Here is a 14507-nt window from a genome sequence, read left to right on the forward strand (position 1 = left end):
TTGGAAAAATTTTTTTTTTTTTTTTTTTTTTTTTTTTGGTGGTAGAGGGGTGATTTTGAAACAGGGATTTGCTCTGTAGCCCAGGCTGGCCTCAAATTTGCAGCAATCCTCTTGCCTCAGCCTCCTAGGGGCTGGGATTATAGGTGTGTGCCACCACGCCCTGCTCTGGAGATTATATTTTAAAATTTCATTTGAACAGGGGACAGAATTTGCCAAGCTACACGGAAGCTACAGCTCATTGAACATCTTTCTAGATAAACCCCTACTGGGGGTGGGGGCTGGTTGATGACTCTTGTAAGATGGTCTCTCATTCGCTTCCTCCCCTACCCTGTCTGAGTCTCGTGACGCCCTGCCCTCCCGAGGAAGTAGCTTGTGATTTGCACCTCACGTTGTCACAGCTACAAGTCAGGCCCGGATGGCGCTCAGGGTCTGCAGCACTGGCTGACGCCCCTTGTGCAGCACCGCCTGGGGATCGGGTTAGCTGGCTCCCACTCCACTCTGCCCGCCCGGGCTCAAGCCGTCTAACCTTAGATCCGCTGCCGTCCTTCCTGCTGGTGTAGACCACGTCGCCCGACCGCGTCGTGGTGAGGCCCAGCCCGGGCAGGAAACTGCGCCTAGGCGGCGGGGGTGGCGGCGGCGGGGACTTTCCCCGCATCGCGTCCGGGTCCTGTCCTGAATTCGGAGAGTCTTCTGGAAGACAAGGTGTTCGGACACCACTTCTTTTCAAGATAACACCCAGAAAGTCCAGGGTATCCCATAAACATGACGCAGCTGGTCTTAAAACGTCCTCTTCTTCCCACAGGACAGCGGCGGAGAGTAGACTCTGAACCCTGACTGCGTCTACGCCAATATCTTGGCTACTGGGGAGCTCTGAGAACGGAGTGACTTATACACAGCCCCCAATTATTACAGGTGCTAGGTGAAGTGTTAGCTATTATTATTAAACATATTTTTTTCATTACGCAAAAAAGCGGAGTATCACCCAGAAAAATGTAAAATGAGAAACCAGGCAAATCCTAGACTCTCTGCATAGCCTCCCAAGCCTTGATCCTTTTGGTCCAAAGGGGGAAAAAATAGCACTACCAAAGGGATTTACACAGGGGAAGGTTAGAGGAGAATCTGGCCAAGGAAGGGCCAGAGAGGAAATGGCAATAAAGAACAAAGCCAGGGAGGAAGTAGACTTTGGGGGTGGCTGGAAAAGACTGCTAACAAGAGCCAGGGGCAATCAGAGCACTGTAAATGAGTCTCCAACACTCAGATTAGGAGGAGCAGGCGGTGCTGTTTCTCCTAGCACGCAGCCCTTTCCATACACAAATGGCCCCTCAAAGGTCTCATTTCTGCGTTTTATCCGCATCTGACCAAAAGCGCTAGAACTTGCAATTCAGGATCTGGTGCTGTCCCTCCTCTTGGGGATGGGGACGTGGCCTGGCGCTCGAGGACCATGGTTCTTCTCCAGGGAACCGAGACTGAGCTGTCTGAAGGGAACTCCTGAATCTCTGTCTGGACCTGGTTACATCACCAGAGCCAGAAGCGAGTGACTCTCGGGCCTCAGGGTGTTGGCTGTTCGATGGCAGCTGTGAAGGGGCCACCCTCCCTCTCTCTGCTCTGCGAGAACACAGCCCTTCCCGACCGTGCTCTGGCCAATCCTCTCGTCTCTTCTTGACCTCAGCACACCTTGGTCACTGAGCGTAATTTTAGCAAAGACTCCAGCTAAGTCATTTCAGCAAGACTTGTTTTCTTACTCCCTATTGCAAGGGTCTTGCCTAAAGCTTTCTTGCTTTTTTAACAAAGCATCCAGTGAATAATTTTTCTTTGCCAGTGGACGAAGTTGCAGTTGCTAAATTTTTCCACTGACTTTTTGATGGCTATGTATCCTATTTATTTAGGTAATCAGGCAATTGATGCCAGGAGAAATACAAATGGCTTTTAAAAACCTCAAATGTAGAATTTTACTTCATTTATAAACACAAATATGCAAAACAGTAACATCCATGGAAAATGGATGAAAATGACAGCAACCAATGTTTATAGGTGATGGATGATGGCCTCTTACATTTCCGGTGAGCTCTGCACCAGTGGACTGTTTCTGAGAAGAAATCAGAGTGTGCACTAAAGAAGAAGAAAGAGGAGAAGGAGGAGGAGGAAGGGAGTGGGAGACGGGGAGGGAAAGGAAGGCATGAACAACATTTCAATTGAGCAAACGTGCTGTTGGAGTAATTTTTACAATTGAGGCAAAGAGAGTTTCAGTCTGAAAGAGTAAAACGTGAAAACGAGGGTAACTCAACAAAGATGTCACGTGACAGTTCCGTTGTGCAAACCTGAGAAGGAACAGTTGTGAGAATTGCACTGAAGGACGACAGGGCAAAATTAACGGTGGAGGACAGAATGGTGCAAGACAGAAATGCGACCAAGTGGGTTATTTCATCCGTCAGAGGTGGGGGGCATGGAGAGAGGACCCACGCCTCCCAGTCCTCTCGGAGGGGCGGCTTCTGCCTGGCCCCCAGGGTCCCCAGACAGGTGTCCCGGGGGAAGCAGGGAGGAGGGATGAAGTCTCAGGCAGGTGTCAGCCCGATTCCAGGGAGTGGAAACCAAACCCAGTCACCGCTTCTTGTCACGTCTGGTAAGAAGACAGTCCCTGGCCAAATTAATTTCAGTTACTGGACAAGGCACCATCGAATGGGACATCGCAGCAACATTAGGGCTGCAAGTAAAATAACATGGCTTCAAGATCAGAATAAAGCCACAGCTCATCACTGGTGGAAGACTGAACAGTTTGAGCTCTGGGAAAGCTGCACTGAAGGACTGGGATGCAGTCTGAGAAATGTGTCCTTAGGCACGTCTGCTGAGTGTGAACACCAGAGTGCGTGCACGCAGACTGTACCTACACGAGCTCTGATGGTGACTACCTCCCTGGGCTGTGCACTCTTATGAGGCCAGCAGTCTCACACAGTCCACTGTTGGCCAAACCACGACATACCGATGTTTAGACTCCCATAACTGAGGTGGTCACTTGACGATTTGGTTGCAACCAGAATCATAGAATGAATTAAGTTTGTGAACCAACATGCCACTGTATATTCTAAGAATTGTGCTTTAAAAACTGCAATTTAAAAAGTGCTCTGATATCCCCAGGGAGCTCCTAAGGGCTGGCATTTCCTTCCGGATTTTGGATTCCCCCAGGCGGTGCTGGGACATAGTGCACATTTGTAGGAAACTCAGAAGCCGGCGAATTCACATGCTTCTTTACTGGACGTTGTTCTAAATCCTGTCACAGAACACGGCTTTCCTGCTGTGGGGAGAGCTAAACTGGAGTAGAAAGGACCTAGGGGATACTGGGTTTCACACTTCGGAAGTGGCATGCCGGTCCCTCAGTCCAACCCGAACACGCGGGTGACACCAGACTGAGGAGTCACCGCCCTCGCTCCCGAGGTGCCTGCTCGGGGCCCCGACCTCACCTGACAGCTCCGGCTTCTCTGCTGGGGCAACGCCCTTCGGTGCGGGGCCCGAGGCCGGCGGCATCTCCAGGTTCGGAATCGACTTCATGATGTTGGCCTGAGCTTCTTCCAGCAGCTGCTCAAACTCTTTTCCGTTATAGTGCTCCAGATTGTGCCTTTTCTCTTCCCATTTCCTTTCTGCTTTCTGAAGGAAAATGGAAGCGAAGAAAGTTGGGAGATTTCACATCAGAGGGAGGGGAGGCCAGCATAGGGGAGGTGAGGTAAGACAATGCCCTGGTTTCCATCTGTGGGATGCTTGCAGGGACAGCACCGCCACCCGGGCCTTCTGCTGTCTGCCACGTCAGGCCACGGGGGCTGTGATTTCAGCCCAGTGACATTCATCCACAGAGAAGCAAGCTCAGAAACCCCAATCTACCCCTTACATCCCTGGGTGCTTGCCACACACGCCTCCATGCTAAATAACAAGGGACCCGGGTGACACTTTCAAAGGTATGTCTTCCGCTACCGTACCTCTGTTTTGAAGATTGAATCTCCATTAGGGAGGTATTCAAACAAATGGCTAAAAACCAAAACACACACGAACAACAACAAAAATCCTATGTCCTGATTTTATCACACGGTGCCCCGTTATTGTGTGTATTTATTATGTATTAATACATAGGTTAAAAGTAAATTGAATGCATAAACATTCTCCCTTTCAGTTCTACTTCTGTCCGGGACCCTCTGGGTCAGTTTCTCAGTTATAAAGTGTGACGGGAACGTGGAGACGACCCGCGAGCTTCACCAAGTTTCACGGTCCAGATTCATTAAAAATATTTTGAAGTACCTCCGTTTATTTTAAAAGGCCATTTCTCCAGCATCCCTCCATCCCAGGACGCCCCAACGCCTTCTCCGTTCTCCCAGTATTCGAGGCAAACCCTCCCCAGGTCTGCCTGCAGCACACTGGATGCTTCAGCCAGCAGCCCGCACTGGCTCAGTGTGCTCTGATGGCCCCGCTTCTCCCTAAGCTCATGCTCGGGCGGCGTGTGAGAGACCCACATCAGCTGTGGCAGGGGTATTTGCACCATGAAAATAGGCAGCTGCTACACGTCCGAGCTGTCTCCAAGGGTGACTCAGCTTATTATGGGAGAGGCGAACCCAGAGGACCCTCCCTTGTCCTACTGAATCATACAGCAACTCTCCATCCTGACTGTAAACCCCCTGAGGGAAAGGGTTACGTGTATGGCTTTCTTAGAAGCAGGAACAGGGTTCTACCTCGATGGACACAGCCCTGTTCTTGGCACTTGCGCTGTGGATTTCCTCAATGAACAGGCTCTGCATGGCGGACCCATTCACAGGTGCCTGAGGGGACTGTGTGGCAGGGGCAACTTCCTGTGCGGCCCCCGGAGGACTGGCTGTGCGTGGGCCAGGCACCCCAGGCACGTTGTGGGCAGGGTTCAGCAGAGCCGAGGAGTGCTGGGAGGGCTGGATGACCACGGGGGAGCTCTGCGCGTGGTGAACCGTCATGGTGGACAGGGCCACCACTTCCGACTTCACATCTCCAGGGACTCCGGTGCTGTGGGCTGCCTCCTCCTGATTCCTCAGGACTTCAGCAGCGGTGGCCTTTTCCATAGCGACATACTGTGCGGCTTGGGTTGCATCTGTGCCCTTCAGGAGCCCGTCGGTGACATGTCTAGGAGGAAACACGCACAGCAGCATTAGCCACTGACTCGTGTCACTTTCAACTGTCTATTCTGCTACACTTGAATGCCACGCACGCCAAAGCCGGGTGCGACAAAAACATTCAGGGGTGAGGGTTTCTGTAGCAACTTCCTAAAGGTCTGCTGGGCCCTCCCGTCCTCTCAGATGCGGTTCCAGGCCTTTCTCAGGAGACTGTGGTGCCTGCCCGGATGGACGCCAATCCATCACTGTCTGTGGGTGACATACAGAGAGCAGTGCGAAGCCCAATACTGTAACTCTCCTCATAAATCTGACCACATGATTGTAATTGGTGATTAAAATTCCCACGAGACAGCTTCTTGCATGTTAATTCTGTATGGGATCTACTAAAAAATCTGGTAGCTACCCTACACTTTTGCTAGTCCTAGCAAAGAACAAAAACCAAAACCAAAAAACCCACTAAAATCCCAGGGGCTGCCACTGTTGGGAAGTGGTTTATTTTGGCTGTTGTAAAAGACCAACAATTCCCAGGTGAGACAGTAAGTTTTATAAGGGCGGGGGTCTTGCTTATCATGGCATCCAGCAAATCCAGCATGGGCCAGCAGGCAGGGAATGCCGCACAGAGAGAATGTCTTGATTTTCTTTTTCTGGCACCAGGGATCAAACTCAGGACCTTGCGCCTGCAAGGCAGGTGGCAGAACCACTGAGCTAAATCCCCTGCCTGAGAACATACTAATTTTCCTGGCTGCCTGGCTGTGAGATAAAAAACACTCCCAACTCTGGAGTGAAACTGATGGTTCCCACCCAGCCCCACCTGACTCATAGTGAATGTTCCCAAGCCTCAGATTCCACCTAAGAGCAAAGGGAATGTCAGTTCCTGGACTTCATGAGCTAAGGCACAGAAGGGGCTCAGTGCAGTACCCTGGTGCAGAGAAAGTGCCCAGACATGGAAGTTATTAGATCCTACATATTGAGAGGTCAGCACTATTTCCTTTCTTTATTCCTTTCCTCCTTCTGTCTTTTTTTTTTGTGGGGCTCAAGATGGAGCCCAGGGCCAAGTGTGTGCCAGGCAGTTTCTCTAACTCTGAGTGACACACCTGCCCCTGCAGGCACTTTTGCAGTGGGTGTGGCGTTCTGGAACTTCCTTTCCCATGGAAGTCGTGGATGGCCAGTGACTCTTCTCCGACTCCTCCAGTTACCCACTTTGATAAGCACGCCTGTCCTGAGGAAACTGGCCGAGCCCACGCACAGGGATTTAATTCTCTTTTCAAGGCCACAACATAAACTCTCAGGTACACTTGCAGAAGGTAACTGAAGGAAGATTTATTCATTTCTGCTCACTTTTTCTAACCGACCATCTGTGCCTCTGAAGTGAGGCCAGCTAGGAGACTGTTTTAGTCCATTCTCCAACTTTTAAGTGTTTCCCCCAAACCCTCACCTTCAAATGATGTTTAAAAAACGTTTACTGTGCCCACTAATTTTTTTTAGGGGTACTGGTCATTGAACTTAGGTCCTTGTGCTTGCAGGTGGCGGAACCACTGAGCTAAATCCCTGGCCCCATGTGCTCACTAATTTTATTTTTACACTAAATTTAATTTTTCTGTGGCTCTGGGGATTGAATCCAGGGCCTTGTGCATGCTAGGTAAGTGCTACCCACTGGGCAACATCCCTGGCCATGTCTGCTCACTGTAAACTCTAGAATGAGCACAGCATGCAAGTCTGGACCAAAGAAATGCAACCGCACACCCTCCTGCAACCGCACACCCTCCTGCAACACAGATCCAGGCAAGAGAAGACACATAAGATGTCCTAGGGCATCGCACAGGAGACACTACCTTTGGGGATGGCAGAAATCAGCTCCACCACCTCCACCGCCCCGCCCTGCCCACCCCATCAGTCACCTCCGCAGCACAGTGAGGACGTCGGTCATGCTCCGCACGCGCTTCAGGAGGCTGTCCAGCTTGTGCGGCTCCTCCTTCAGAAAGCGCACGGCCTCCACCTCTATGCGCAGGACAGCACGCATCTTGTTTTGTAGGGTTGGAAATTCTCCTGCAGACCAAACCACTGGTGAGAGCTAGGAAGAAAGGCCACAGCACCGCGTCCGGTAGCCTGACACTGGGGTTCGTGTGTGCATGGGCGCAGGACAGCAAGAGGAGGGCCTGGTCAGGTGACCCTGGACAAGGTCATGGCTCCGCTTTGCCCATTTCCTGGATATCTAGGAAAAGGCCAACTGAACCTGTGGTTTTTAATGAGCTTGGCGCAGGGGTCCGCACACACTTCCAATATAAAAGCCCAGCTCAGAAAAGCAAGTAGAGAGAATCCAGGTCTCATTTATCTGACATCATAAGGTACCCACTAAAACATAAGCTCTAGGAAGACAGGAGTGTGTGCCTACTTTGTTCTGTGAGGTGTCCCAGGTGAGTGCCTGGTGTGTATAGCTGTTGATAAAGATTTGCATGCATGCATGTATGAATCCTTTACTATTTGACAATTTTGGTTTTTTTTCTTGGTATGGGAGATCAAATGCAGGTCCTTATGCTTGTGAAGCAGGCAGCAGAACCACTGAGCTAAATCCCCGGCCCCGTCTGACAGGTTTTTACACATCCAGGGCACACACTTCCAGCTTCCCCCCTTCTGCAGAGCACTCACCTTTCAGGGTTGCTACGGCTTCGCCCACTTGTCGCAGGAGGAAGGCCCCATCCTCCACGTCCTTTAGGGTGACCACCCGGCCAGCGGAAGAAGAGACCTTCTTCAGGTCTTCGACAAAGTCCTCCAGCTCACTGTGTGTGAAGCAGAGGGGGAGATGGAGCGTAAGCCGGGGGTCCCGGGCACACACTCTGCCCTCAGCCCCTCCGGGCCTCTCCTGAGACCTGAGCAGTTGGCACAGCAGCGGGGCCGCCCGGGGCGGTCCCTGAGGGCTGTGGCAGGGATGGGAAAGCCTTCCCAGGCTCCAGTGCAGGGGTCTGGCTTGGGGGAGGTGGTGCTTGTTTGCAAAAACATTCTTCATTTTGGCAGTGCTGATGCCACCTGGGGCGGGGGGAAGGGAATGGGGCAGATTCACACTGGGTAAAATGAAGTCTTCTCAACTTCTCTCTTTGACATTTTGGACCCCCCAATTCCTCTTGTGAGGGCCTGTTCTGTGCACTTCGAGAGGTTAGCAGCAGCTCTGGCCTCCACCTTAGTGGAGGTAAGTAAGAGCTCCTCCCTGTCCCCTGCAATGTGTGTCATTCAAGAGGTCTCCAGTCGCTGCCAAGTGCCCTTGGAGAAGAGGAAAAAACTGTCCCTGACCGGGGATGGACTCTTTCCTCTCCACGCTACAAAGAGAAACAATGATCACAGGTCTCATTGCCGGGGTGTGTGTGTGTAGGGAGAGGCCAGCTCCACTGGAAACAACAACAAAAACGACAACCTTCCCCAGCACATTACTAACCAGCCTAAACTTCCATTGTACCATTTCAGTTTGGCTGTGAATTCAGCAAGAGAAAATATTTCTTAATGACTATTGGGAGGACGCAGGAAAAGCAGAGCCACTAGGTGGCAGTAAGTGAACAGCGATTCGGCCGCCTGCAGCCTAGCGTGGAAGAGAACCAGGGGGCAGAGCCAAGGGAAGGCTCAGTGTCCCCTGTAAAGAGACAGCCGGTGAGGGAAGACCCTTTCCAAGGGCGGGCAAGCGGGTGGCACCGTGGCAGGCTCAGAAAGGAGTCAGGAGGTGACCGTGAGGCAGGTGACAAAGCCCCAGACCTCTAAGTAGGATATCATATGTGGTGATGCTCATGCCGTACAGAAAAGGCTTTTAACCATTTCTGATAAAACAATGTCCTTTCGGGACCAAAAGGGAAGGCACGCCTGCCCGGTGGCCCTTTTGAGAACAGGAAGGCACATACTTGTCGGACATTCCCTGTAGCGACTCCATCCTTGTGGGGAGACCGTGGTGCCCCCCGAGTCTCACTCAAGGTGTACTTCTTTCCCATGACAGGAAGGACTTAACAAAATTTGCTTTCCTGTGCTGGCTGCACCCCCAGCCAAGCTGTCATGGACGAGCTCGGACCAAATCCTGCTACAGTTCCATTCACAACCCACAGGTCTGTCTGTCCGCCATTCTCCCCACAAGGAGCCGCCATCTGACCTGAAGTTACTGTGCTTAAAACCCTCTCTGATCTCTTCTACACAACAGGCTGCTGGGCTTTCAAACCTGCACGCAGGAGATGCCAGACACACGGCTCCGCTTTCCTCCACAGTATGGGCCCTCTAGGAACGTCCACTGAGGCTACCAAATACAGAGGTGTCCTTGCTGTCCGTGTGCTCATGAAACGTACTTGGAGGGAGCAGTGAAGATTACATCTGCTGATTCAAAGCCCACAGAAGAGACCACGGAGCCGAAGATCAACATGGAACATCGTGTGACACAGTGGTCAATGACTCCTGGAAGGCCGGCTCCCCTGCACAAGTCAGGCGTTCACACACGCCGCAGTTTACAGTAGCTCAACTGTTTTAGTTACTTTTCAGTCTACTTTTTTTTGGTGCCAGGATTGAACTCAGGACCTTGCGTTTGCCAGGCAAGGGGTGGCACCATTGAGCTACATCCTCTGCCCTTCATTCTACGTTTGTTAAAAAGTAGCTTGTCACAGTATGTGTGACCCGACTGTTAGAAGTCCAACTATTATTTCCCTGTAAAAAAAAAAAAAAAACTAGGAGAGAGAGACATAACCCCAATAAACTCTCTGTCTATCATTGTAGACCCAAGTTTCATCTTTCTGTACTCTTGACGGCTTCACCAGCCCGAAAGGAACTTGGTTTTTGGGCAGAAGAGGAGGAGGAGGAGGAGGAATTAGAAAATGTCCTCATCTCCCAGAGAGGGAGTTTCTGGCTGTCTATTGTAATCTGTGCTTTCTCACTAGGCAGACCCATGCAGGTATACCTTTTACAAGGTAAGAGGAAACTCAACACCAATGTTAAAAAGATATACTTGATTGACTGATTGAGTGCCTTCGACATCTTTTCTCGCTCCTATTTCTACAGCCTTCTGCCCAGACGGTCACACAGCCCCCTGTGTGGCTCACCACGCAGCCCTGCACAGGACCCACAGAGCGGCCTTTGGAAAGCACAGCCCTCGCTCTGCTTCCTCCCTGATCGATCAAAGTCGTTCAGCAGCCCCCTCCTCGTGTGAAGCTGCTGCAGAGTCACCCACGTAGCTCGTCTAAGTCCCACTCAGAACAATTCTGGATCTGGGGTCAGGCCTGGGAGCTTCCATGGAAACCAGAAGTGCAGGTTTAATGGGGCTTCCAGTGTTCAGCATGGCCCAGAGCGGCCTCGGGCAAGTGTCCATGGCTGGAGGACAGTCCAAGTGGGAGACCTCATCAGCGTCCCGCACCCGATCCTGCTGCATCACCGGTCCACCCGGTTCTCCATGCTCGTCCCTCCTCGTTCCGGGGCCGCAGAATTGTCGGGTTACTGGGCCCTCTGCCTCCGAGGTCTCTGGGACGTGCGATGAAATTCACCTGCTTCAGAGTCGGCTCAGCTCAGTGGAGCTGCTTTGGCGCCTCCCACGGTCGGCCTGGGGGCGTGTGGGGAATAACTTCCCGGGCCTCATGCTTCTCCCCCTGCCCTGGGCTCAGCTGCAGTCTTTCCTTTGTGCACGTTTACCTGGCACCTGCAAATCACCAGCCATGCACTGGATCATCTCTACGCTCTGCTTCTGCTAGAGTCAAACGCCCTGTGCACGAGCTCACCCTGTCGACTCACAGCCACCCCACAAGCCAGGCAGAAAAAACCCCGTCATGCTCCATTTTCCCTGTTATCCCGCCTGTCTTATTCCTATCCCGAGCTACCATCTCAGAACTGGTCCCGGGGTTAAAGGTGATTTTTTTCTAAACACCAGAAGCAAGAGTTATTTTAGTAAACCAACAAACACAAATTTTAAAGGAAAGAACTTCTCACTGTTTCATCATCTTACCAGAAAATTTTTACAAATATTGTGGCTATACAGAAGTTTTAAAGATGAATCATAAAACCTACTATTTAATAATCAGAATATCATAAAAATATTTCAGATAAATCATAGACTTCTTACCTCATGGTAGGTGATTCACTCTATAAATGTATGAACTCAGGAAAAATCGAGAAGCTGTTTGAGACGTGGATGAATAGAGGTCTAATTTAACTTATTAGGCAGTGAAAGCACAAATCAGTTGTTTGTCCTCTAGCCTGCCGCAAGGGACATCCTCCTGTTAATCCAACACAGGGACCGGTAGCGGGATGCTGTGAGCCGGGGTCGCACTTTCATCACAGAAACCTCTGGTTATCCTGCCCATGAGGTGAATTTGAAACTTGCTTTCTTATAATCCCAACTTGGAACATTTAAGCTTTCCAAGCAAAAAGTTACTAACAACAGAGGAACCTCAAAAGTTACTATTCATTATACTAAAAGATGAAGTAGTTCTGATACATCTTTGTTGCATAACAGAACGCACATTAACATGAAAGCTGGGCCTGGCCCCGTGGGGAAGCCATAAATCTCTGCGGATTTCAACAGCGGGCTTGGTCAACGCTTCCAATAACGACCTTAGATAAGATCGGCATTGTTCACTCCGCATCAGACACAGTTTACACGGAAATTCTTCTGGGGTTTTAACCACAGCTGAATAATAAGAGGGTAACTTCAGCTCTGTAGCGGCTGTGTTATTTTGGCCATTAGTTTAACTGATCACGATTAAACACGGAGTTCCCATTCATCACCAGGACTTGCCGGTGGCTCCCTTTAATTTTATGTCCCGCGGAGCTCCAGGATAGGGTGTGACAGCCCAACCTGCAGGGAGACTGGCTCAGGTACTGGGGGCCTTGCCTCTCGGGCTTGGATGCAGACACTGGGGTTCCGGACACCGGGACCCGCAGGACTCTGACATGTACCCAGGAGGGGTTCAGTGCGGAGGCAGGGAGAAAGCGTAAAAACGAAGGATGACACAGAGAGGCCGAGCAGACCGACACCAGGCGCCGCCACTCACCCGAGCTTCTTGACAATCCGCTCCTCCTCGCGAAGGTACTTTTGTCTCTCGTGCTCCACCAGGACGCGCTGTCGCTGCACCGGGTCCTCCAGCCTCTTCGCGGTCTCGATCACTCTGCTGCTGATTTCCAGCTCTGCCTTCTTCAGCATCGCCCTCAGCAGCTCCTGGTTCTGCAGCTGTTGAACGAAAGAAATCAGCCACGCGTGGTCCTGCCCGCCGGACCGGTCCTCAGACGCGGGTCGCGGCGACAGCCCGAGCCGAGCGTTTGTTGGTTTCCGTGACCCAGGGAAGGGAGCGCGGCCCGTGCACCCCGCTGCTTCTTCACGCAAAGCCTGGGTGTAGCAGTCGTGCACCAAAGGGCTCTCGCGTCTGTGCCTACAGAAAATGGGAGCCTTTTCGCACCCCACCGTCGCCAACGGACACAGGCGCAGCTCTCACGGGCGTGGGCGACGTCGGGGGTCACCTGCGCCCCTGCTCACGACTGCCCGCCCGAGTGCCAGGCGCTTCCAGCACTGAGGGTGGGATGTGCAATGTTTGCATCGGGCTGCAAGAGAACCGGGGAAAGAGTCCCCGGGACAGGGCGACTTTCTGACACGACTTCCATCGCGGAATCCCCGCCCTTCATCAGCCGCAGCAGCAGCGATTATGTTAGACTTAGGACAGCAGCCCCGAAACTCCCCTGAAGTACGAACGGACAGCGTTCACTGGGTCCCGGCCCGACGCCTCCTCACGGCTCCTAAACCCAGGACACAGGCAAAGCCACTTCGGGTTCGACAGCTACACAGCCCGGCCTGGAGAGAGGCCGCCCGGCGTCAGCTTCTCCTTTTACCACTGTGGGTCGGAGCTGTGAGACCGCGGGCGGGCGAGCAGAGTCAGTGCATTCATCCCGTAAGAGACTAGACGCACCCCAGCTGCTGTTATGGGGAGCAGAAGCTGGGGGCGGGGCTGTGGCTGTGTTTGGGAGGGAGCCGAGGACAGATGTGCCACCCGCAGGTCTTGTGGACTTCCCCGTGTGGCTCACGATCGTGACCTCGCACCGCTTTTACGGTGGCCTCAGAACCATTCACCACGTATCGCTGAATGCCCCCTATCTGGAGACAGTGCACAGAGCACAGCTTCTTGACATGGTCTCCGTGGCGCGTCCTGTCTACACAGCGCCTTTTCCCACACGACTGGACTCATCTCACTGTAGGCGGCCGGCCACACCTGCATCCCTCAGCTTCTCTGACTGGCCAAGCGCCTCTCTGCCACAGGGACTTTGCACCTGCTCTTTTCACCTCCTGAAATAGTCTTCCCTCCCCAAAGCATCCGAGACACCTAGCACATAGCATATTACACAAACTCAGTAAATATCTGTCAAATACACTTCATTAAGCAGCAGTGTTGATGCCACCAGAGAACAGAGGAAAATCCGGTACTGTGGTTTTAATGGGTTGAAATGTGAAGCGGACACAGCACAGATTTGCCTCAACCTCAGTCTGACTTCTCTACCCGGCGCTGACTGCAGCGCTGGCCGGATTCCAGGTCAGCACTGAAAGGCTCCATTAAATGCACAGAGCAGTGCTCATGGCTAGGGAATGGGTGCTCCAGTCCAGTGGATCGGGAGGGATCATCAGGGACAAGGAAGTGGACAATTACCCAGGTCTAGAAGTTATGCACACCAGGGTCCCACTCCCGAAAGACTCATTTAATTACCCCGAGGTGCAGCATGAACCCTGAATCTCCGACCCTTCAGGGGACTGATTTCCCACCATGGACGGCATCAGGGTCTAGGAGGAGGATCTCAGAGGGACAGAAGCGCACCATGGTCGGTGGGGGGGTAGCCTTCTGTCCCCAAACCTGCTGCCCAAACCCACCGGCGAGCCAGGCAATAACGCCATCTCTTCAGCAGGTAGTTCTTACCCATGGCTTTCAAGCCAGAAGCGACTGCTAGGATGGTTCAGCATTGGAAATTCTTAAAACTGAAATTTCAGTGACAGGAAACGTAAATCCCCAGAGAGGTGAGGTAACTGTTCCAAGTCATTTGGCAAGCACAGCTCATGGACCAGATTAGAATCGGGTCCTTTGAATTCATCCGCTCGCTTCCGCAGCACCCCAAGGTGCCGCTCCATCAAAGCGGGGCAGCCTGTGCGTGCCGTGCCCACTTCCTGGTCACAGCTGGCACCTCTCTGACCTGCGGGTGGGTCACACCGCATTTTGGGGAAGGCTACCGGTGTGCGTGCATCGGGAGACGCAACAGCAGGTAACTTCCTGCACGGGAAGAGGGAGGAGGGACTCTGCTAGAGGTCTAGGTTTGATTTTCCTCCTTCCAGGAGGAGGGGCCGGGGGAGAACTTGTCACAGCCCTGCAGCGGGGCCCAAGGAAGAGAGCTCCTCATCCAGTTTCTCCTACC

General features: G+C 52.3%; 1 protein-coding gene across 15 annotated transcripts in view; it reads right to left on the reverse strand.

The window, feature by feature from the left end:
• Positions 1-14507, reverse strand: part of Kiaa1217 (KIAA1217 ortholog) — a 674425-nt gene that overhangs the window by 12846 nt on the left and 647072 nt on the right. For 12 of the 15 annotated variants that reach the window (XM_033759334.1, XM_010619812.3, XM_010619809.3 and 9 more), the window contains 6 exons: positions 12116-12291; positions 7764-7894; positions 7016-7163; positions 4710-5127; positions 3456-3639; positions 527-690 (listed from right to left, as the gene is read on the reverse strand). In XM_033759334.1, coding sequence (XP_033615225.1) covers positions 527-690; positions 3456-3639; positions 4710-5127; positions 7016-7163; positions 7764-7894; positions 12116-12291 — 1221 coding nt within the window. The remainder of the gene's footprint in view (positions 1-526; positions 691-3455; positions 3640-4709; positions 5128-7015; positions 7164-7763; positions 7895-12115; positions 12292-14507) is intronic. The other 3 variants (XM_010619810.3, XM_010619808.3, XM_033759336.1) reach the window with 1 other exon arrangement.

This window comes from Fukomys damarensis, unplaced genomic scaffold (genome assembly GCF_012274545.1).
Source record: "Fukomys damarensis isolate Sample0158 unplaced genomic scaffold, DMR_v1.0_HiC HiC_scaffold_37, whole genome shotgun sequence".
Lineage (NCBI taxonomy): Eukaryota > Metazoa > Chordata > Mammalia > Rodentia > Bathyergidae > Fukomys > Fukomys damarensis.